Source organism: Lolium perenne, chromosome 7 (assembly GCF_019359855.2).
Source record: "Lolium perenne isolate Kyuss_39 chromosome 7, Kyuss_2.0, whole genome shotgun sequence".
In the NCBI taxonomy this organism is placed as follows: Eukaryota; Viridiplantae; Streptophyta; class Magnoliopsida; order Poales; family Poaceae; genus Lolium; species Lolium perenne.
In genome coordinates, this window is record NC_067250.2 from 327,465,422 (window position 1) to 327,489,476 (window position 24,055).

Genomic DNA, 24,055 nt, shown 5'->3' on the forward strand with positions numbered 1-24,055 from the left:
CGCTGGAGTACGCCATGGTCACCAACGACTTTAGGTGCCCCAGCGACCTGAAGGATTTCTCGGGCCAACGTGTGGCCATCCGCACCTCCCTGAAGCCGCCAATGCCGTCGCCGGTGGAGGCTAGCCAGTCCTGGTGGGTGAAGGAGGAGCAGGCCTACCGTGCACGCCGTGGCGGCGAAGGCCTAGGCTGTAGTCGCCGCGGCCATCTGTCCCCGCTGCGTGTGCCATCACAGCCTCTGCGGATGCAACCACCACCGCCGCCTCATAGGTTTGAGCCACGCCTGATGAGCGACGAGGACGGCTCCTCCTCCGACAGCGACTACGAGTACATGTATGACTAGTATTTTATTTATGTAATGGAATAAAAATAATTTTATTTAAAATGTGCATCCTTTGTATGAGGGTCACGGGGCCGACCGGCCCCCATTTTTTATTTAGCGCCGGAGCCCCCCATATGGGCTAAAAATAGGCACCGTCGGAGCCTATATGGGGGGACGAGTGGAGATGCTCTTGAGTCCAATCGTCGACTGCTGGCTGAGCTAATCACAAGCTCGCATTCAAATACTTCAGCCTTTACACTATGAGTTGTGCCATAGACCGGGACATGGGAAGCTAACGCGTCCATTACGTCAGTCAACGAAGGACAATGATAAGAACATCCTCGGGATCAAGGCTGAACGAACGGCGACAGGAGTTTGTCTCCTTGTAATAGCTTAGATTCATTTCGCGTTTGAATTCTCTGAATTGTATCAACACTGCTACCTATTGAGAAGAGACATCGGGTAGCTAACAGACTACAACTGGTACACGATGCTAGAGGAGGTTTCTGTTCTATTTCTTGCCATATTGTAGGAGTATAGTCCGATACGGTATAGCCATCATGATACCTGATTTGCAATCCTTGAGGACTACGGGTTGGGGTCCAGCTGAAATAGACTATAAATAGAAGGCGCAATAGATGAATCTGTCAGTTACGTCTTCGATCGATTTTTTCTCTCTCCTTCGTTCAAGATCTTTGCCTAACTCTTTGTTGCGAGAATTACCAACAAATTAAGGCTGCTGCTCGCGTGCTTGCATCCGAATCTCTCCCTCTCTCGATTGCCAATGGAAGAAAACGCCGACGAGATCATCGGCCTCGCAACCGCCTGCGACAGGCGGGCACGCTCCGTGGCCGCACGAGACGCCGGTGGCTGGTCAGGGCTCCCCATGGACGTCCTCTACCAAGTCATCTGCCGCCTCCCACCTCCCCTTAACGGCCGCTTCAACCTCAGCCTCGCCGCCGTCTGCCGCCACTGGCACGCCGCCGTGCGGCTATTGCTACCCAGCGCTCTGCCCAAGCTGTGTCTGGCGGTCCCAGACGGGATCTTCTTCACCTTCCAGCCCAAATACCCTGGCTTGAAGTTGAGGACCCATATTAACAATCCCAACTGTCGCTCCTACCGTGGTGCGACCGACAGCCAGCTTCTCCTTGCGACCAACACTTGGGGCGTGTACTGCCCGGTGAACCCTTTCACCGGGACGGAGAGGCTGCTCCCCATCCCGTCCATCCACCAGGGGATCATCGACGAGGAAGGCTACTTGCGCGAGGAGATGCCCTTGCGGAAACTGGTGGTCTGCCCTCACAGCGGGCTCGTTGCTGCCATCCTCGGCCATGAGTATTCCGCCAAGGTTGCGCTCTTTGCGCCAGAGTCGGCGGCATGGTCGTGGTCGGTCGGCACGTGCGACCCATGGCGCTCGTACGCTGACATGGTCTTCTTTGATGGGAAGCTCTACGCGCTTACCCACGACGAGGACCTCCTCGCATTGGAGGTCAGCTACGACGAGATCGGTCAGCCAAGGATCTCTAGCGTTGAGCGCGTCATTGAAGGGGATGACGGCGTCTTAAAGGGGTACACTTGGACGCGCTACCTTGTCATGAGACCATGCGGCGACGGTTTGCTCATGGTGCGCCGGATATTGCTGGAATTCTTCGCGACCACATCAGAGTTTTCAGTGTTCGAGGCAGACCTCCCGTCGTCACGATGGGTCGAGGTAGACACCCTAGGCGGTGATGAGGCGCTCTTCGTCAGCAAACTGTCCTCTAGGGCGGTGCGTGCAAGCAGGCATGGATTAGGCGGCGATCAGATCTTCTTCCTTGACGATTCCGCTAGAATGCAACGCCCCAGGGTACTTTCTGCAGGTTCTACCGCCGATGCATTCGCCAACGTGTATGACATGAAGGACAGGAGAGTTAGCGAGGTTCTGGAGGTGCAACCGTACAGGGATGGCACATTGCTTGCGACATGGCTATTCTGGGAGGACGCTGATGTCGAGGAGTGATGGCATATGATTGCCATGGGGTCAATAATTTTGTGTCTTTGAATTACGTATACAAGAACTATATCGTACCGTTGGCATATTGATCAAGCTCTCTTAGCATGTTCGATTTTCATCCGTCTCGGCAAAGCGGCCATATGTCTTGTCCATGCCAGGTTACTAATGTTAATTTATTTCAGCTAACGGACAACCAGAAAGAAAGAATGGTAATTAAGTGCTTACCTAACCTAGAAAACATACCCATTTTGCAAAATTTAATTGAACATATTGTTCGTGACAAGAAATGTTCACATAAGAAAAGACAAGCAAACGACGTCTTGATCAACAATTACATAACGCTCTCAACTCTAGCTCTTGTCTGGTTCTGATAAATTGTTGCCTCCATTACTATTGTTGCACTTATTAACCATGTCGCTGAGAAAATACCAGCAAATTGCAGACCTCCCAACTGCAGGAAGACAAGGTGTAGACCTTCGAGTCGCCATGTCAAAGAACATACCCTCATCCCCATCGCTCCCGCCGATCCAGTAGACGCAGTTACCGTTGAGCCCCAGAATACCTTCAGCATACATAGAGGCCGTATTATTCCTCCCGACAAACACCGAGTAGCCACCCAAGTCGGTCACAACGTCCCAGCATGGTTGGCGTCGCGGATTATACCTCAGAACGAATATTTCATTCTCCTCTACACGGCGAAAACCGCCTCCTGGCAGCTGCAAAGTAACGGCACAGCTCGCATTCCTCCAGATCTGGTAGAGGTTGCCCTCACAGAACACCATGGTCTTGGCACCGGTGAAAATGGAGACCTTGTCGTATGGCGGGGCAAAGCTGGTGGCGGGATCGAACGGAAGGTAGTCCTCATCAGACAACAAGGGCTCGACGGTGGCCGGCGCATTTAGGTGTGGCTGGGTTGGCTCGACGGTGGAAGGAGCGGGAACTCGACGTTGTTGTTGGATCCGCAAACTCATCTGTGCAGCAGGATACGACGGGACACGTGTAGGCTGTCTTATGAAAAGCGGGGTAGCTGGATTTGGATCCTCGGTTGCAACAACGATGGGTTTTCGGCGGCGGCGCTCCGGTAGGCGGAGCACGTGGACGTCTCCGTAGCGAGTGATGCAGTAGACCGTACGGTCGAGTTGGTAGAGGAGGTCGGCGAGCTGATCTGCGCTGGCAAGGCGGACGGGGTCGAGGACAGCCCATCTTCTGGCCCCGGCGGTGACGTAGACGAGCCTGTTCATGCAGATGGCGGCCGCGACGAAATCGTCCGCGGCAGGGCGGGGCGCGAAGACGATCTTGGAGACGCAGCCGGTCCCGTAGAGCAGCGGCGGCAGGAGGATCTCGGCGGCGGTGATGGGGTTGAAGAGGCTGAACACGCCCGGGCGGTCGGCGAGGGCGAGGGCGAGCCATCCGTTGCTGGAGCCCACGCAGGTTCTCCCCGGGCGGATGAGGTTGAGGTGGAAGGAGCGGCGCGCGGGGAGCGAGGCGGCGGAGGGATGGTAGTTTGTGCAGTGCAGGAAGACCGAGAGGCTGCACCGCTTGGCGAGGTCCGGGCCGACGAGGAGGAGCGACGGGGACGGCGGCGCGAGCGCGCGTCGCCATCCCGTGCAGGCCCCCCGCGCGCTGGCGTACCACTGGAGGCTGTGGAGCCTGTCGCCGATGCGGCAGAGGAGGTCCGGCGGCAGGTCGGCCCAGCGCCGGAACAGCGGCATGGCGGCGGCGGCTGGATTCTGTATGCAAACGGTGGCTACGCCATCTGCCGGATCTTGTGCATCGTATAACGACGACGATGCGGGTCTTTAGGAACAAGATCGTGGTAAGGCTCGGACTTGATACGATGCCCGTCGATCATGCTTCCAACAAATGGAATGTAAATTACGACGACCGATATTATCAGGATCGACAAATGCATGATTCCAGCTAGTAATGAGCGGTGCTATCATATCTTTTTTACTGATTTTCTGAAGAGAGCAGTAGTGAGAATAATTCTCGTATTACCTTGTATAGCATTTCTTTTATGTCGGAATATATATAACTACTATATTAAACCTTAACAACTTCCTTTTTTCACATAATTTTGGGCCTCTTTAAGAATTAACAAGGTTGTTTTTTTGGGTGCACTTTTGGTGCTTTGTAAAAATTTGCCTCTTCATCTTTCTTCATACTACTTTTTTTTTTCTCTTCATACTACTTGGGGGCTGGTGCTGTGGGCTGCTTTTGCTGCTTTGGTGTTTGGCGTGGCTGTAGCGTTGCAATGGCAACCAAAGCGGTGCTCAAGTTCCCAAACTGAATAACCCAAACCTCCATGGCTCCACCGCACATCCAGAGTCCAGACCAAACAGCCAACCCCCCTCCCCCCTGGCCACGCCCATCGCCCTCCCCGCCGCACGGCTCCACGGTGCCGCAGTTCCGGTTCCTCCCCGCGACCACGATGCTCTGGCCTCCAGATGGTGTGGTGGTCTGCTGCTGCTGCTCCCTTCTAGGTTGGCCGGGGCCTCCCGCATCTCAGTGCGGTGGCAAGCTGGGCTTGCCCCTTCTCCTTCGTCTACCTCGAGTACGGCACATACCGCCGGCGTTGCCGTTTTAGGAGGTCGCCGCCACTCACACGATGTATTTGGATATCGTCGCCACGCCACCTCTTGATGAGGATACGTCTTCCTCTGCCCGCGCGCTGCGTGTGCCGCGGCCGGGTCCCCGCCCCACAGAATCTTGCTGTGCGCAGCGGTGGCAAGCGGGATTATGGCGCCGACGCGCGTCGTTGCAGCATCCGGCGGCGCTTGGCGGAGGACTCCTCTCTGTCCTTGAAGACGGCAGAGGAGTATTGCTACAGCAGCCAGCGCACGGCCTTGGAGTCGTACTTGTGCCTTAGGTCCACGCCCGGATTCCATCCCCGACGAGTTTTCTACGCCTCCTTCCCCTTTTAGATCTTTCTTCTGTATTTTGATTTGCACTGATTTTCTTTCGTTAATTTGCTTTCTCTTCTTCTTGGAGATGGAATGCGTTTGTGCTGCTCCGCGTGTGGCCGGCGTGGTAGGCAGCCGGGACGTCCCGGCAGAGGCCGGAGTCCGTGCTGGTGCGCCGGGTTCTCTCTCTTGTATGCAGGTGGGCGTCGCCACTATTTCTATGCGTTCCGCATCTCCGTTTTTTGGTAGGCCTTCTTTCTCATGTCTTCATTGGTAGTAGCTGCTGGACAAGGGCATGACACGGGTGAGCGTGCACGAGAATGAGTACAACATCTGAAAGATGGGCGTGATCACAGTTTACGTCTCATTTTTTGATAAATCGGTGCCATGAGGGTGATTCTGAGCTAATTTGCTGTTATAGTGGTCATATTCTCTCGCTTAGTTTGGAAGCACAAACTTAACCAAACAGTAAGTTTTAATTTTCATTATGTTTCTTCTCTCGCTTAGTACTGTAAACACCCGTAGCCTGATGCCATTGTATAGTTAGAGAGCATTGTGTTGTCCCACTATTTTCCGCTTTGGCACTGTCTGAATGTCAAAGACACTAGATATCCCACAAGGAGCACACTGATGGACAATTAGCATATTGTAATGTGGAATTGCATAATATTTAATACCTCAGATTAATTTAATTTAGATGTCTTAAACATACCACCATTGTAGGATAATGTTTAAGTGGACAGAAATGGCAATTGAACTGAAAGTCTAAGAACATGCCTGTTTTGATAGTTTCTCTGTAGAACTGTCGATTGGTGTGAGTTTAGTGGCATTATTTCCGCATATGTGTTAAGGCAACTATCTATCACCTACAATGCACTGAAACAATCTTCTGATTTGTTTGTATGCAGCTGAAGAAAATGTGCAAGGTGCGTACATAGCGTGGTAATGAAGTAGAACTTTACCACGCTTTTTCTTATTTGTCTCGAACAAATGTATTACCATCAATGCTTCGCCCATTCTTCGTATGTTTGCTAAAAGATTCAATTTATTTTTACTAACCTCCAGGTGATCTTTTCTGTAGTGAATTGAACCTTATGAAAAGAAAAACCTATCTACATGACTCCCATTTCGTAGACTACTATCTTCCCAATTCAAATGAACCACTGGCATCTCATAAATGTTGATGCTATTTTTTTACTCCACAGACATTAGAGATCTTACCGATCAAAACAATATTGCTCTCATCAATATTATGCTTGCATGTTTTGAGTCAACCTTAAGAATAATCACTCACATGAGTTTTTGGTACTGCTTAGCTGGTGGTAATTACTATCTCCCCTTTCCGGTGCTCCTGTAGAAAAACGTCTTTACTGGAGGACTTTTAAGCGGTGCAAACATTGCTAGGGTACGTATCTTTATTTTCATCACATGCTGGCCTGCTGCGCCGCTTGCCGTGCGGGACGGACCGCTGTTGCTCGCCATGTCGCCTTCTTCGATTATGGTTGGTGGGTGTGCTTCTATTCATCGTCGTGCTCCTCCTCCTTTTTCTGGTGATCCGTCGCTGCCGCACCTCTGGTCAGGTCTTGGAAGATTGGGTCGAGCTTTGCGGCCGGCGGCCTTCCTTAGTTGCCTGGTGAAGAATCATCTCCCCCTCATCAAGATTTAATTTATCTCTGTTCGTCGTCCATCCATGCAATCCTGAGCTTGATAACCATACTCTTTATGTTCAGGCAATGAGCTAGAATAGGTCGCGGTCTTCGGTAAGCAGCCTACATCGAGCATCAACGACTTGCAGTTTTGGCATTTTGTTGGTTCCTTAATTCCCAGATGAAGATTCCCACCCCTTCATCAAGATTCAGTTTATTTGTATTTGTTTCGTCCATTCGTACCAAGGTAGGCTACGTTTGGTGTTCCTGCTATTCAGTGAATTTCGTCTGTGGTCAGAGTGCGTGGTACGTTCCTCAACACAGGATTTTGTTGTTTTTTCCGTCATCGGAAAGTTTTTGATTGTTTGCTGCTGCCGGTTGTTCTTTCTGTTGGGTTCCTGAGTTTTTTGCCTGCTGTGTTGGGTTCTGTTCTTGTGTTCGTGTGTTTTGCCCAAGGTGGATGCTTGGAGGCAAGATATATGGCTGGAAAAGTGACCAGTTGTTCTGCCTACGTAGGTCTTACTGTGAGTGGAGATCCTCTTAGTTGCTCTGGGCTGGCTATTGGTTGCTACCGGAGGTCACCTCCTCCGCATCTGTGCTGGCGATCTTCAAGATGTTATTGTTGTGCGGATTGGGCGGTCCAGTGGTGCGCGTGGAAGGTGTGGTAGGGAGGGGTTGTGCTCGGCATGCCGTTGCTCCTGTAGCATCTATGATCGGTAGCCGTTTGTGGTCGCGGGATTTTGCTGCTGGTAGTGTGATTGGTTCTGCGGACTACTCAGATGTTCCTTCTGTTGGTGGTAGATTGCATATGTTCGGTTTGTGAGCTGACTAAATATTTACGTTCAGATTTTTTTACAGTATGAACACATCTGTGTGTATGCTCTTATGCCAATTCCTATCTTCACTGAATTGTAGCTAAGAGTGGAGAAGCTACATCATCCAGTGCGTATCAGCCTACCAATGGCTTCCCCGAATTAATGGTTTCCTCTACACATAGCAACACTTTCAGTGGTACAATCCTATATTCCTATTACAGTTTGTAGTTTGAGGATATAAACTGAGCAAGTAATCCTTTAGTTCAGCCTTGCTTCAGTGAATAAGTTTCATATTACAGTTACGAATCCTTGCGTTCCAGCTGGTCAGAGCATATAAAGGTATGAAGGTGTAGATCGACATTACTATGTAAACTCAGTTCCTCCATTAGCAGAATTAATTACTTTCTTAAGAGATAATAGGCAATATTATTTACGATTTCTCAACCTGATGAGCTACTTTAAGGTGTTTCATACAAAATGATACATACCCTGTCAAATCTTCCGAGAAATTCTAACTTAGCTATAATTTAGTTCGACCTTCATATTTTATCTATGATATATTTATTTTCAAAAATGTGGTCTAATGATTAATTCCCCTAATCATCTCTATGATTTGCACTTTAAGAAGCCAGAGGAAAGTCAGGAACCGTTCAAGGCCTGTTGATATTCAGCAGTTCAGTGCATGGCCTGTTTGAATCAAAGGATTGAACAGAGAGTGGATGATTGAAATACTTAGAATATTCTGATGGGAGTTGTTTGATTTATCACTTATTTTCCCACAGGATTTATCACACATTTTATTAAATGAATTCCATTTACTCATAACCTATTTGAAATAATATATTTTGCTTTAGTAGTGATGTCATAGGTTTGTATGTACTATTTGAAGCAACAATTCTCATTGGCCTATACATAATAAGAACTAATGATTTTAAATCGAATACAGGAACAAGGCCATCCTCCCAACACAAATTTCAGGTTTGTGCAAATGGTAGCTGGAGAGGTTCAGTTCTGAAACTACCTATAGATGCTACTATGTTACACGTACTGCTGCACTTCAAGCCACGGCAGCTCAGATCACAGTACGCCTATGTTATGTGCACTTTTCACTAGAAAATACTTCCACGTATACTATAACCACTGATTTCTTCTCTACTTCGTGTTGCACTGAATGAATATTATATTGAAGACAACTCTTCGTCTCTTCTGTCTTTATATCATCTCTACTGTTGTAATCAGTTTGTTCAGTAATAAGACAGTATTTATGCAGTTGATTCTTACTCTGCCTTTCTAATTTATGTTTATAGCATGCACAGAACAGAATTCAATTACAATTCAGTGTCAAACTCAGTGAACTTCTCAGCAGAGTTAAAATTCTCATTCACTACGCGAACTTGTAGTAAATACTGGGAAAAATGAGCTACATACAACATACCAGGCACCGAGACATCTACTTCACCAGCATGAATGGTTGCTCCCGTCCCCCCCCCCCTCAATCCGCCCTCCATGGCTCTGTATCCACCACCGCCTACCACTGCTAACTAATTGCTCTGTATCCAGGATCTCATCGTAGGTCGATGATGCCCATGTGTGGGATATCGGCCGGCCGCGAGACTCCATCCCTGCAGGAGTCAAGGAACGAGAACTCTTCCTTCTTTTCATGGCTTACCTTTTTTCATTCATTTTTCTGGGTCTGGTTGAAGGAGTCATCTCCTCTCACTAGCATTTTTTGTCTTCTCTGGTTGGTTTGGTTGCTGGTGGTGAAGCCACTCACAGTTCCAAAAAATACTACTCAAACCACCATATATATATTTCAGTGCTATCATCTACCGTTAGTCTTTCGTAGAACAGACTACTGTTAGTACAGCAGCTATACAGAGCAATTCCTCTCAAAGAAAAAAAGCTATACATAACAGTCTTATCAATTATGCAGTCTACAAGAAACACACACCAGCACAACCTACCAATCCCTTTCGTATAAAAGAACCCGTCTTCTCCGCTTCTCAACATCGCCGTGCAATGCATATGTGTTTGCAAGTTAAGATATGTATCTGCTTTCACCGTATCTAAGTTGCATGTCAGAGTTTTATGGGTAGAGGGACGTGGCATCACCAATTAGAAAATCTCAATAACTATTTTGGATGAGAGACATTACTAATTTTATTCTGCCTATTAGTAAAAAAATACAGTTCAATCTCAATATACAATTCAATCTGAACACAAAAACATGCCTCTCGCCAGAATAAATGGAAGAAGCACACGATTAGCAAAGATGCCTACCGTAAACTAAAATGCAACACCAGTTATTGGCTCTGATGCCCACTTATTTACTTGATCTTCATGATCAACTTTTTATGCACCTAATTTCAGTGTATGTTGTATCCAATTTAGTTGCCAACCATCTTAAAACCTACTGTTTAAACAAGAAAACATTAATTGCTTCCATCAATTTAAGTATGGTTTTAAAAATATTGCAATCATCATATCAGTTCGGTGCGGCGTGCCGCCGCGCCCATCCATTGCTAGTATGTTTAAAGCACTTTCATTCTTCTCAAATATGGTAAGCAGGGGCTAGAACTATTCATGGGTATGCAATGAATACCCAATGTTCTTTTCCAAAAAAAAAAATCAGTATTTAAGAGCATCTCCACTCGTCTCCCCGAATAGGCCCCCGGCTGGCTATTTTTTCATCCGGACGGCGAAAAATGGCCCAGCCGCGCCCCCGGTTCCTCATTTTTCCCCGGATTTGGGTCTTCATCCATCCGGCGAGCCCACGCCAACCCCGGCCTACCGGGGCGCGCTCGGGGAGTCCGGACGACGCGAAAGCGCGCGAAACGCCGAGAAATCTCTCCCGCGCTTTCGCTTCGGCTTCGCCGCAGAGGTGGACCCGGCCGGTCAGCGGCACACGCAACGTCTTCCGCGCGTAGTAAAGGTTGCCGCCGGTCAGCTCGCTGCGGACGCGTAGCATCCACGCGGCATTAAATCACCGGCTCCAGCCCCGCCTAAATAATCCCCGCTCGCCGCGACGCGTAGCACCACTCTTCCGTCGACGAGATCCATGGCGTTCAACGAGCAAGACGGCGCGGCCAACAACGGCTTTCCCCGCCGGTCGCTCCACGCGTGGGAGGGACACCTCCTCTACCAGGCGGGGTACCCCTGCCCGCCGGACACGAGGCCTCCCGGCGGCAGGTGGCGGCTAAGTGCGGGCGGGGTGCCAATCCCGCCGCCGCCCCAGGGACACGCCCTCGACGCCGCCATCGAGGAGGTCTGACTAACATTGTTGGACCAGGATCGCGCCGAGCCACAGTTCCACCCCGACAACTACACGGCGTGGAACTCGTACTTCCTGCGGCGGTGGGAGCGGGAGCTCGCCTCCTACGACGGCCCGCCGCCTCCGCCTCCGCGCAACAACGCCGCGGGGCGCCGGCGTTGGTGGAGCGCGCCGGGCCGGACGCTCGACACCGTCCTCGAGCACATCGAGGGCGGCAACGCGCCCGTTCTGACGATGCCCCCGCTGTCGAGGGCATCGGCCAGCCGCCGCCGGGGAAGCAGCTGGCAGCCACGGCGCATGGCTGCCAGCTCCTCGTCGTCCGGTTCGGCGTCGAGGTCGACGCCGATCTCTAGGTCGGCGCCATTGATGTCTACGCACGCTTCTATTCATGTAGACAGTGTTGGGCCTCCAAGAGCAGAGGTTTGTAGAACAACAGCAGTTTTCCCTTAAGTGGATCACCCAAGGTTTATCGAACTCAGGGAGGAAGAGGTCAAAGATATCCCTCTCAAGCAACCCTGCAATCACGATACAAGAAGTCTCTTGTGTCCCCAACACACCTAATACACTTGTCAGATGTATAGGTGCACTAGTTCGGCGAAGAGATAGTGAAATACAAGTAGTATGGATGTATATGAGTGGTAATAGCAATCTGAATAAAATATGACAGCGAATAAACATGCAACAGAACAGTAAGTAAACGGAGTTTCGATGCTTAGAAACAAGGCCTAGGGATCATACTTTCACTAGTGGACACTCTCAACATTGCAATCATAATTGAATATAAATATAAGCACTTCACTATGCTACTCTGAATTACTCTTTGGCAAGATAACGAACTCTAATTCATCATGTAGGCAAACCTTAAAGATGTATTCCCAAGTACTAATGAACACCCCACGCTGTCACTTTGAGCATTCACAGGAGGTACTAACACACCACAATTTCATAGAGACATCCAACTCAAATCATAACTCAGTGAATAAGTATTCTGTGAAATATAGCCTAAGAGACCCACACGGTGCACACACTGTCACCTTTACACACGTGGGACAAGGAGTCTCCGGAGATCACATAAGTAAAATCCACTTGAATAGCATAACGACATCTAGATTACAAACTCATCATATGGATCTCAATCATGTAAGGCAGCTCATGAGATCATTGTATTGAAGTACATGGGAGAGAGATTAACCACATAGCTACCGGTACAGCCCTTAGCCTCGGGGGAGAACTACTCCCTCCTCATCATAGGAGACAGCGATGGCGATAAAGATGGCGGTTGTGTCGATGGAGATGACTCCGGGGGCAATTCCCCGTCCCGGCAGGGTGCCGGAACAGAGACTTCTGTCCCCCGAATTGGAGTTTCGCGATGGTGGCGGCGCCCCTGGAGTCTTTCTGGAGTTTCGTCAATTGGTATCGCGTTTTTAGGTCGAAAGGGGTCTTATAGGTGAAGAGGCGGCGCAGGAGGGGCACCAGGGCGCCCTCCCCTTAGGCCGGCGCGGCCAGGGGCCTGCCCGCGCGGCCCTATGGTGTGGGGCCCCTGGGCCTCCTCTCCGGGTCTCCTTCGGTGTCCTGGTCCGTCTCGGTGAATTATGATGTTTGGTCTTCGTTTCGTCAAATTCTGAGAATATTGCCCGAACAGCCTTTCTGGAACCAAAAACAGCAGAAAATAGCAACTGGCACTTCGGCATCTCGTTAATAGGTTAGTTCCGGAAAATGCATAATAACAACATATAATGTGTATAAAACATGTGAGTATCATCATAAAAGTAGCATGGAACATAAGAAATTATAGATACGTTTGGAACGTATCAAGCATCCCCAAGCTTAGTTCCTACTCGCCCTCGAGTAGGTAAACGATAACAAAGATAATTTCTGAAGTGACATGCTATCATAATCTTGATCAATACTATTGTAAAGCATATGAGATGAATGCAGCGATTCGAAGCAATGGTGAAGATAATGAGTAAACAAATGAATCATATAGCAAAGACTTTTCATGAATAATACTTTCAAGACAAGCATCAATAAGACTTGCATAAGAGTTACTCATAAAGCAATAAATTCTTAGTAAAGGCATTGAAGCAACACAAAGGATGATTAAGTTTCAGCAGTTGCTTTCAACTTCAACGTATATATCTCATGGATAATTGTCAACATAAAGCAATATAAGAAGTGCAATAGGTAAACATGTAAGAATCAATGCACAGTTGACACAAGTGTTTGCTTCTAGGATAGAAAGAATAGGTAAACTGACTCAACAATAAAGTAGAAGAGTGGCCCTTCGCAGAGGGAAGCATGGATTACTATATTTGTGCTAGAGCTTTTCATTTTGAAAACAAGAAACAATTTTGTCAACGGTAGTAATAAAGCATATGTATCATGTAAATTATATCTTAAAAGTTGCAAGCCTCATGCATAGTATACTAATAGTGCCCGCACCTTGTCCTAATTAGCTTGGATTACCGGGATTGTCATCGCAATACACATGTTTTAACCAAGTGTCACAAAGGGGTACCTCTATGCCGCCTGTACAAAGGTCTAAGGAGAAAGCTCGCATTTGGATTTCTCGCTTTTGATTATTCTCAACTTAGACATCCATACCGGGACAACATAGACAACAGATAATGGACTCCTCTTTAATGCATAAGCATTTAGCAACAATTAATGTTCTCATATGAGATTGAGGATATATGTCCAAAACTGAAACTTCCACCATGATTCATGGCTTTAGTTAGCGGCCCAATGTTCTTCTCTAACAGTATGCATGCTCTAACCATTAAATGAGTGGTAAATCTCCCTTACTTCAGACAAGACGGACATGCATAGCAACTCACATGATATTCAACAAAGAGTAGTTGATGGCGTCCCCAGGAACATGGTTATCGTACAACAAACAACTTAATAAGAGATAAAGTGCATAAGTACATATTCAATACCACAATAGTTTTTAAGCTATTTGTCCCATGAGCTATATATTGCAAAGGTAAAGAATGGAAATTTTAAAGGTAGCACTCAAGCAATTTACTTTGGAATGGCGGAGAAATACCATGTAGTAGGTAGGTATGGTGGACACAAATGGCATAGTGGTTGGCTCAAGGATTTTGGATGCATGAGAAGTATTCCCTCTCGATACAAGGTTTAGGCTAGCAAGGTTATTTGAAACAAACACAAGGATGAACCGGTGCAGCAAAACTCACATAAAAGACATATTGTAAACATTATAAGACTCTACACCGTCTTCCTTGTTGTTCAAACTCAATACTAGAAATTATCTAGACTTTAGAGAGACCAATTATGCAAACCAAATTTTAGCAAGCTCTATGTATTTCTTCATTAATAGGTGCAAAGTATATGATGCAAGAGCTTAAACATGAGCACAACAATTGCCAAGTATCACATTATCCAAGACATTTTACCAATTACTACATGTAGCATTTTCCGTTTCCAACCATATAACAATGAACGAAGCAGTTTCAACCTTCGCCATGAAAATTAAAAGCTAAGAACACATGTGTTCATATGAACCAGTGGAGCGTGTCTCTCTCCCACACAAGCATTTATTCAAACAAAAACAAAAACAAAAACAAACAGACGCTCCAAGTAAAGTACATAAGATGTGACCGAATAAAAATATAGTTTCAAGAGAAGGAACCTGATAATTTTGTCGATGAAGAAGGGGATGCCTTGGGCATCCCCAAGCTTAGACGCTTGAGTCTTCTTAAAATATGCAGGGGTGAACCACCGGGGCATCCCCAAGCTTAGAGCTTTCACTCTTCTTGATCACATTGTATCATCCTCCTCTCTTGACCCTTGAAAACTTCCTCCACACAAAACTCAAAACAACTCATTAGAGGGTTAGTGCATAATCAAAAATTCACATGTTCAGAGGTGACACAATCATTCTTAACACTTCTGGACATTGCCCAAAGCTACTGGAAGGTAATGGAACAAAGAAATCCACCCAACACAGCGAAAGAAGCAATGCGAAATAAAAGGCAGAATCTGTCAAAACAGAACAGTCCGTAAAGACGAATTTTATTGAGGCACCAGACTTGCTCAGATGAAAATGCCCAAATTTAATGAAAGTTGCGTACATATCTGAGGATCACTCACATAAATTGGCATAATTTTATGAGTTACCTACAGAGAATTAGGCCCAGATTCGTGACAGCAAGAAATCTGTTTCTGCGCAGTAATCCAAATCTAGTATGAACCTTACTATCAAAGACTTTACTTGGCACAACAATGCAACAAAATTAAGATAAGGAGAGGTTGCTACAGTAGTAACAACTTCCAAGACACAAATACAAAATAAAAGTACTGTAACAAAATAAACACATGGGTTATCTCCCAATAAGTTCTTTCTTTATAGCCATTAAGATGGGCTCAGCAGTTTTAATGATGCACTCGCAAGAAATAGTAGTTGAAGCAAAAGAGAGCATCAAGAGGCAAATTCAAAACAAATTTAAGTCTAACATGCTTCCTATGCATAGGAGTTTTGTAAATAAACAAGTTCATGAAGAAAAAAGTAACAAGCATAGGAAGATAGAACAAGTGTAGCTTCAAAAATTTCAGCACATAGAGAGGTGTTTTAGTAACATGAAAATTTCTACAACCATATTTTCCTCTCTCATAATAACTTTTAGTAGCAACATGAGCAAACTCAACAATATAACTATCACATAAAGCATTCTTATCATGAGTCTCATGCATAAAATTATTACTCTCCACATAGGCATAATCAATTTTATTAGTTGTAGTGGGAGCAAATTCAACAAAGTAGCTATCATTATTATTCTCATCATCAAATATAGGAGGCATATTGTAATCATAATCAAATTTATCCTCCATAACAAAGTGTACTAAAAGACCAATATCATTATAATCATCATAAATAGGAGGCAAAGTATCATCAAAGTAAATTTTCTCCTCAATGCTTGGGGGACTAAAAATATCATGCTCATCAAAGCCAGCTTCCCCAAGCTTAGAATTTTCCATATCATTAGCAACAATGGTGTTCAAAGCGTTCATACTAATATGTTCCATAGGTTTTTTAATTTTCGCATCAAACCATCCATGTCTTAAATCAGAAAATAGAATAAGAAGCTCATTGTTGTCCATTATGCCTAACTAGTGTAAACAAGAAACAAAAAGATGCAATTGCAGGATCTAAAGGAAATAGCTTCGAGCACACACACAACGGTAACAGAAAAGTACTTTACCTGGGACCGGAGTATGAGTGCCTTTTACCTTTCCTCCCCGGCAACGGCGCCAGAAAATATGCTTGATGTCTACGCACGCTTCTATTCCTGTAGACAGTGTTGGGCCTCCAAGAGCAGAGGTTTGTAGAACAGCAGCAGTTTTCCCTTAAGTGGATCACCCAAGGTTTATCGAACTCAGGGAGGAAGAGGTCAAAGATATCCCTCTCAAGCAACCCTGCAATCACGATACAAGAAGTCTCTTGTGTCCCCAACACACCTAATACACTTGTCAGATGTATAGGTGCACTAGTTCGGCGAAGAGATAGTGAAATACAAGTAGTATGGATGTATATGAGTGGTAATAGCAATCTGAATAAAATATGGCAGCGAGTAAACATGCAACAGAACAGTAAGTAAACGGAGTTTTGATGCTTAGAAACAAGGCCTAGGGATCATACTTTCACTAGTGGACACTCTCAACATTGCAATCATAATTGAATATAAATATAAGCACTTCACTATGCTACTCTGAATTACTCTTTGGCAAGATAACGAACTCTAATTCATCATGTAGGCAAACCTTAAAGATGTATTCCCAAGTACTAATGAACACCCCACGCTGTCACTTTGAGTATTCACAGGAGGTACTAACACACCACAATTTCATAGAGACATTCAACTCAAATCATAACTCAGTGAATAAGTATTCTGTGAAATATAGCCTAAGAGACCCACACGGTGCACACACTGTCACCTTTACACACGTGGGACAAGGAGTCTCCGGAGATCACATAAGTAAAATCCACTTGAATAGCATAACGACATCTAGATTACAAACTCATCATATGGATCTCAATCATGTAAGGCAGCTCATGGGATCATTGTATTGAAGTACAAGGGAGAGAGATTAACCACATAGCTACCGGTACAACCATTAGCCTTGGGGGAGAACTACTCCCTCCTCATCATAGGAGACAGCGATGGCGATGAAGATGGCGGTGGTGTCGATGGAGATGACTCCGGGGGCAATTCCCCGTCCCGGCAGGGTGTCGGAACAGAGACTTCTGTCCCCCGAATTGGAGTTTCGCGATGGTGGCGGCGCCCCTGGAGTCTTTCTGGAGTTTCGTCAATTGGTATCGCGTTTTTAGGTCGAAAGGAGTCTTATAGGCGAAGAGGCGGCGCAGGAGGGGCACCAGGGCGCCCTCCCCATAGGCCGGCGCGGCCAGGGGCCTGCCTGCGCGGCCCTATGGTGTGGGGCCCCTGGGCCTCCTCTCCGGGTCTCCTTCGGTGTCCTAGTCCGTCTCGGTGAATTATGATGTTTGGTCTTCGTTTCGTCAAATTCCGAGAATATTGCCCGAACAGCCTTTCTGGAACCAAAAACAGCAGAAAACAGCAACTGGCACTTCGGCATCTCGTTAATAGGTTAGTTCCGAAAAATGCATAATAACAACATATAATGTGTATAAAACATGTGAGTATCATCATAAAAGTAGCATGGAACATAAGAAATTATAGATACGTTTGGGACGTATCAGCCATCATGGGCGCCGGTGAAAACGGAGCCGGTTTCCCCGCCGAGCAACCGTGCGCGCAGCGGCGGCGGGATCGTCATCCGCGAGCCGTCGACGTCACGCGGCCGATGGGGAGACCCCGGCCAGGGCACCAGCAGCCAGGCGCCGACGGTGCCACCGCGTTTCGATGATGGCGGCGACGGCGACGACGACGAGGACTGCACGGTGTTCTACCGCCATTTCGGCATGTAGAGCGCCGTGTTTTAATATATAATTTGTATTCCCCCGGCCGAAGTCGAAATATATTCGAATTCGGCCTCTATGTATGAACTTCGCCTCTATATAGTAAATATCATTAAATTTAGTCTAAATTCAATCGTTTTTAGCCGTATTTCGTTAAGCTTTCGTTTTTCAAATTTAGATCGGCGTCTTCGCCTGAGATCGCGGCTAGGAAACTGGTCCTCCCCACGCCAATTTTACGTCCAATCTGAACGAAATTTACCCCGAATTTCGGTGTGGAGAGGGCAAACAAGTGGAGATGCTCTAAGCTCCTATATGCACGAAAACTCAGAATGGAGAGCGAGCTTGGGTGCTCCTTTTATCCAATCCTAATCAAGCCTTCCCTTTCTTTAGCTGACGCCAAAAAGAGGTCCGTATAAAACTCTGTAAAGGTGATGGCCAATATCCCAACGACCCAAAGGTCGTATGCATCTGGCCACGTTGCGCAAGTGGGGGACACATGTCCTCCGCTTTTTCTGGCACGCGCGCTGTAGCGCCTGTCCAGTTCCCTCATAGTGAAAATACATTATTACTCCTTGAGCCACGTGTAAAGAATCCAATCCATTCTCATATCATCTGACGGTGCGTCGATTCGCAGATTGACTATAAAAGACCTTCTTCTTCCTCCGTTCTCCCCTTCGCTGCGACGCACCTCTACTTCTCTCTCTTTCAAAATCCCCATTGCCAAACACACTTCTGCGCCCGTGCTTTCTTTCCTACTGCAGTCAATCCCTCTGGATGCCGCCGCGGTCAAGGCTCACCAAGCACTCCTCCTCCATGGCGACGGAAGACCTGCAGTTTCCCGAGTGGGAGAGATCTAGGATCTCCAACCAAGATGTGAACCTGCTCAAGAAGCTCGTGTTCATGAAGCAGGAGAAGACGATGATCTTCTCCGGTGAAGAGAGCTACCCCACTCCGTGCATTGGATACCGGGTAACTTTTGTCGACCACCTCATCCACGGCCTAGCTACTCTGATCCACGAATTTCTTCGTGGATTGCTCTATGTTTATGGTTTGCAACTCCATCATCTCACCCCTAATTCCATCCTTCACATCTCCATCTTCATCACCCATTGCGAATGCTTTCTCGGGACCCCTCCCAACTGGGGCCTGTGGAAACGCATATTTCTTGTCCGCCGCAACAACTCCCACGCCACTGCCTATAATGTAGGTGGTGTAGTTATATGCGTCCGCCCAGATGTCGAATATTTCGATGTCAAGTTCCCTGACTCTGTTCAAGGGTAGCGCAAACGATGGCTGTATGTCCAGGAGGCGCACAATGACGCGCAGGAGTACAATGTCGCTCCCTTTGATGGTGGCGAAAAAATCGTTCGTCGTCGTTCATGGGATGTGGAAGCTTCCGATGAAGAGAAAACGGCGACAGATGCACTGATGAAGCGCATCCACAAACTCCAAAATACTCACGGCAAAGAGCTGTCGGGTATTTAGATAACCGCGTACTTCCTTAGGATTAGGGTGCAGCCCCTTCAGACTCGCAAGAACCCTCTCTGGATGTATGCTGGCGCGAAGAACGTGGACCGCTTCTCCAAGGATCTATCGATAAAAGACTTGGAGAGGCTTGTCCGGAAGATTTCGTCGCTGAGCAAGAAGGACACCATTCCATCATCTTGCCGCGTCGAGCCGTATAGCAGCACCAACGCTCTCCCCAAGGTGAGCTATTTTTGCTCTTCCGAGTTTGTAACATTTATCGACTACTATTTTGCTGACTTCTCTGGTATGACTTATTGTCGACATATCTTTTTGCCTTGTAGAAACATCAAGTTTTATCTGGTATGGAGCATCCTCATCATGTAACTTCATGATTGGGTCAGTGTTTACTTTGAAGGGTGGAATTTCACCAAACTTATTATAATCTTCTGACATGCCTGTCTTGTCCTCCACTCCCACGTTGTTTCTTTTCCCTGAAAGAACTATGTGGTGCTTTGGATCATCGCATGATGTACTCGCTTTCTTATCTTTCTTTTTTCTCGGTTTGCTACTCATGTCCTTCACATAGAAAACCTGAGCGACATCTTTGGCTAGGACGAATGGTTCGTCAACGTAACCAAGATTGTTGAAATCCACCATTGTCATTCCGTATTGCTCGTCCACCTTTACCCAACCTCATGTTAGCTTGAACCATTTGCACCGGAACAAAGGGACCTTAAATGAGGGTCCATAGTCAAGTTCCCATATCTCCTCTATGTAACCATAATATGTGACTTTTACCCATTCTCGGGTGCTGCATCAAAGCGGATACTACTGTTTTGGTTGGTGCTCTTTTTATCTTGGGCGATCGTGTAAAATGTATTCCCATTGATCTCGTACCCTTGGAAAGTCGATATAGTCGAAGATGGTGACTTGGCCAACATGTACAGATGATCTTCAACATCATTGTCACTCATTAAATGTTTTCGCAACCAACCGCCGAAAGTCTCCATGTGGGCCTTTGTAATCCAGTATTCAGGCTTCCTCGGGTTGTTTGAGCGTAAAATATTCTTGTGTTCCTCGAAGTACGGAGCCACCAAGCTGGGATTTTGTAGAACTGTGTGGTGTGCTTCATTCATAGAACGGCCTTCCATTCATATCGTTGATTTCCTTCCGATCATGCCTTTTCCACTTAGTCTCCCCTCGTGTCGTGATTGAGGAAGACCAATCGGTTTAAGGTCAGGAACATAGTCAACACGAAACTCAATTACCTCCTCTATTCCATAGCCATTGGCGATGCTTCCTTCTGGCCTAGCATGGTTACAAATATATTTATTTAATACTCCCATGAACATCTCAAAGGGGAACATATTGTGTAGAAATATAGGGCCGAGAATGGAAATCTCTTCGACTAGGTGAACTAGGAGGTGCGTCATAATATTGAAGAAGGATGGTGGGAACACCAACTCGAAACTGAGAAGACATTGGACCACATCGTTCTGTAACCATTGGTAGATCTTCTGGATTGATTACCTTCTAAGAGATTGCATTAAGGAATGCACATAGCTTCACAATGGCTACTCGAACATTTTCCGGTAGGAGCCCCCTCAAAGCAATCGGAAGCAATTGTGTCATAATCACGTGGCAGTTGTGAGATTTAAGGTTTTGGAACTTTTTCTCTGCCATATTTATTATTCCCTTTATATTCGACGAGAAGCCAGACGGGACCTTCATACTGCTCAGGCATTCAAAAGAGATGACCTTCTCTTCTTTGGTAAGAGCGTAGCTAGCACGACCTTTAAAACGTTCTGGATACCGGTCTTCTGGGTCTTTCAAACGTTGCTGGTCCTGCCGTGCTTCCTTTGTATCATTTGTCTTCCCATACACACCCAAGAAGCTTAGCAGGTTCACGCAAATATTCTTCGTAACATGCATCACGTCGATTGCAGAGCGGACATCTAGGACTTTCCAATATTCTAGCTCCTAAAATATAGATTTCTTCTTCCACATAGGTGCATGCCCGTCAAGTTCCTATAGAACTGATTGTCCGCCATGAACCTTTCCAAAAGATGACTTTCAAATCCTTGACCATATCAAATACATCAGCACCAGCACGTTCCGTGGGCTTCGGCTGGTGATCTGCCTTGCCATTGAAATGCTTGCCTTTCTTTCTTAAGTTATGATGTCGGGAAAGAAATCGACAATGCCCAGGTACATATTTTTCTTACAATTATCCAAATATATAATTTCAGTCTCATGTAAGCAGTGCGTGCATGCACTGTATTTCTTATTTGTCTGTCCCGAAAGGTTAATAAGAGCATGCCAATCATTGATAGTTACGAAAAGCAACACTCGAAGGTCAAATTTCTCTTCTTTGTGCTCGTCCCATACACGTACACTATAAAAGTTCATCAACTAATGGCCTTAGGTACACATCGATGTCTTTGTCGGGTTGTCTTGGGCCTTGGATGAGCACTGGCATCATAATGAACTTCCGCTTCACGCACAACCAAGAAGGAAGTTTGTAGATGCATAGAGTCACGGGTCAGGTGCTATGGCCGGAGCTCTGCTCGCCAAAAGAATTCATGCCGTCTGTACTTAGACCAAATCTTAAGTTCCTTGTGTCACCTGCAAAATCTTTGAACTCTCTATCGATCTTTCTCCATTGTGTTCCATCAATGGGGTGTCTCAACTCCCCGTCCGACTTACGGTCCTCTTTGTGTCATCGTAACACCTTGGCATGCTTTTTTTTCCTGAAAAGACGTTTTAACCGTGGTATTATAGGAGCATACCACATCACCTTGGCGGGAACCCTCTTCCTGGGTTTCTCGCCCTCAACATCGTCACCAGGGTCATCTCCTCTGATCTTATAATGCAATGCAGTGCATACCGGGCATTCATTCAAATTCTCGTATTCACCGCGGTAGAGGATGATGTCGTTAATGCATGCATGTATCTTCTGAACCTCTAAACCTAGAGGATAGACAACCTTCTTTGCTTTGTACCTACTAGAGAGCAACTCGTTATTCTTTAGAAACATATTCTTCATCATTTTCAGCAACTTTTCAAATCCTGAGTCTGATAGACCTTCTTGTGCCTTCCATTTCATCAAATCCAGTGTGCATCCCAGCTTTTTCATACCACTATCGCATCCTGGGTACAATGACTTTTTGTGATCCTCTAACATGCGATCCGAATTCTCACTCTCCTTTCCAGTTTCGCAGTCTCTCCGTGCATCAGCAATTGTCCGATCAAGATCATCAGCGGGCTCATCACATGCCTCTTGTTCACCTTCCCTTTCACCTTCCCCTTCTGCTTCCCCTCCTTTAGCATCCTCCATCAAAGTATCACCGAAATGACCAGGATAGTTGTCATCATCCCCTTCTTCATTTTCTTCCATTCTAACCCCTCTTTCTCCATGCTTGGTCCAACAATTATAGCTTGGAATGAAAGCGTGCCGAAGAAGGTGGACGTGAACGGTTTTTGAGGAAGAGTAACCCTTCTGATTCTTACAGGCATCACATGGACAGATACCAAAACCCCCCTGCTTGTTCGCATTAGCTACAGTGAAGAAATCATTCAAACCCGTAATGAACTCGTCACAGAGTCGGTTACCATACATCCATCGCCGATTCATCTGCATTATTATTATATAAAGTATATAATTAACCATCATGCATTTGTTAACTAACTAGCTACAAATAATAGAAATTAAACTATGAACTACACATGCATATTTAACAATGACACATGAAAGGTTCAAGTTGCTAACCGCGATCGAGGAGGAAAAATAAATGAGAAAGCTTAAGTGTGGCTCGGACACTTCATATCATGTTTGTTTTATGTGAACACAAGTGGCATCATGCTCTCGGGCATTTCATCGAACACCTCTTGTGCATAAGAGGATAAAAGCCAAACCCACCACCCCTTGTGAATAGAAGTGAAACACCAAAGTGGCTCACACACAAGCAAAGTGTGCTGCAAGCAGTATTTATAGTGTTGGGACTTTTGTCGCGGTTGGTCTGGCCAACCGCGACTAAAGGTTCTCAGGCTCGCGGTTGGCCAGACCAACCGGGACTAAAGGTCCGGCTGTACACCAGCTGTCGACGGAGGCCATTGGTCCCAGAGCTTTAGTTCCGGTTCCCCTGCGACTAAAGACCCCATTAGTCCCGAGCCAAAATCTTTGGGGACTACTGGGTTGGGATGGAAGCCCCCTTTTCTACTAGTGAACACGGTCTCTATGTATGCCGAAGGTGTTCCGAGGCTTAATGGTAACTGCGTCTACTGGATCGGTGGGAGCAATGGGGATGAGGGCATGGTCTTTGACATGGCGACTCGAAGGTCTGCACTGTTATAAAAGCGACAAGCAAATAACGAAGAACGAAACAAGAACACACGCAGGGGACACAAGATTTAACGTGGAAAACCCCTAACAACACAGAAGGGAAAAAACCACGGGCACCAGCCAGCAAAACTTCACTATATCGGGAAGTGTTTACAAACGCTGTGGGTTATCTTATAATCTGATAAAACCTAGCCGGCGGCCTACAAGCTGTATATATATAGGCGGTGCCAACGATCCGTACCGTACCGCGGGGGGACTCGCTCCGCTCGTCAGAAGTTAGCCTCCCTTTAGTATATGAATTTGGATCACAATACAACATGCACCTTGTCTTCCTGCAGAT

General features: G+C 46.6%; 3 protein-coding genes across 8 annotated transcripts; 2 read left to right on the top strand and 1 right to left on the bottom strand.

Moving 5' to 3' along the window:
- The first annotated feature begins 1,104 nt into the window (after positions 1 to 1,104).
- Positions 1,105 to 2,319, top strand: LOC127312635 (uncharacterized). The gene has a single exon (XM_051343165.1). The coding sequence runs from the start codon at positions 1,105 to 1,107 to the stop codon at positions 2,317 to 2,319; it is 1,215 nt and encodes a 404-aa protein (XP_051199125.1).
- A 344-nt stretch (positions 2,320 to 2,663) lies between these two features.
- Positions 2,664 to 4,028, bottom strand: LOC127312514 (uncharacterized). The gene has a single exon (XM_051343030.2). The coding sequence runs from the start codon at positions 4,023 to 4,025 to the stop codon at positions 2,664 to 2,666; it is 1,362 nt and encodes a 453-aa protein (XP_051198990.1). The 5' UTR covers positions 4,026 to 4,028.
- Positions 4,029 to 4,623: 595 nt separating this feature from the next.
- Positions 4,624 to 9,462, top strand: LOC127312926 (uncharacterized). Of its 6 annotated transcripts, XM_071823159.1 has the most exons (6): positions 4,624 to 5,210; positions 5,305 to 5,415; positions 6,125 to 6,142; positions 6,574 to 6,849; positions 6,947 to 6,976; positions 7,379 to 7,795. In XM_071823159.1, exons 1-5 carry the CDS (start codon positions 4,956 to 4,958, stop codon positions 6,956 to 6,958), a joined length of 672 nt encoding a protein of 223 aa, XP_071679260.1. In that variant the 5' UTR covers positions 4,624 to 4,955; the 3' UTR covers positions 6,959 to 6,976; positions 7,379 to 7,795. The 6 variants fall into 6 exon arrangements, 2 of the variants coding, with proteins under 2 accessions (XP_071679260.1, XP_071679259.1); XM_071823158.1 differs by having other exon boundaries at positions 6,947 to 7,795; XR_011748085.1 differs by adding an exon at positions 8,624 to 9,462 and having other exon boundaries at positions 4,624 to 5,415; positions 6,125 to 6,849; positions 6,947 to 7,873.
- Positions 9,463 to 24,055: the final 14,593 nt, after the last annotated feature.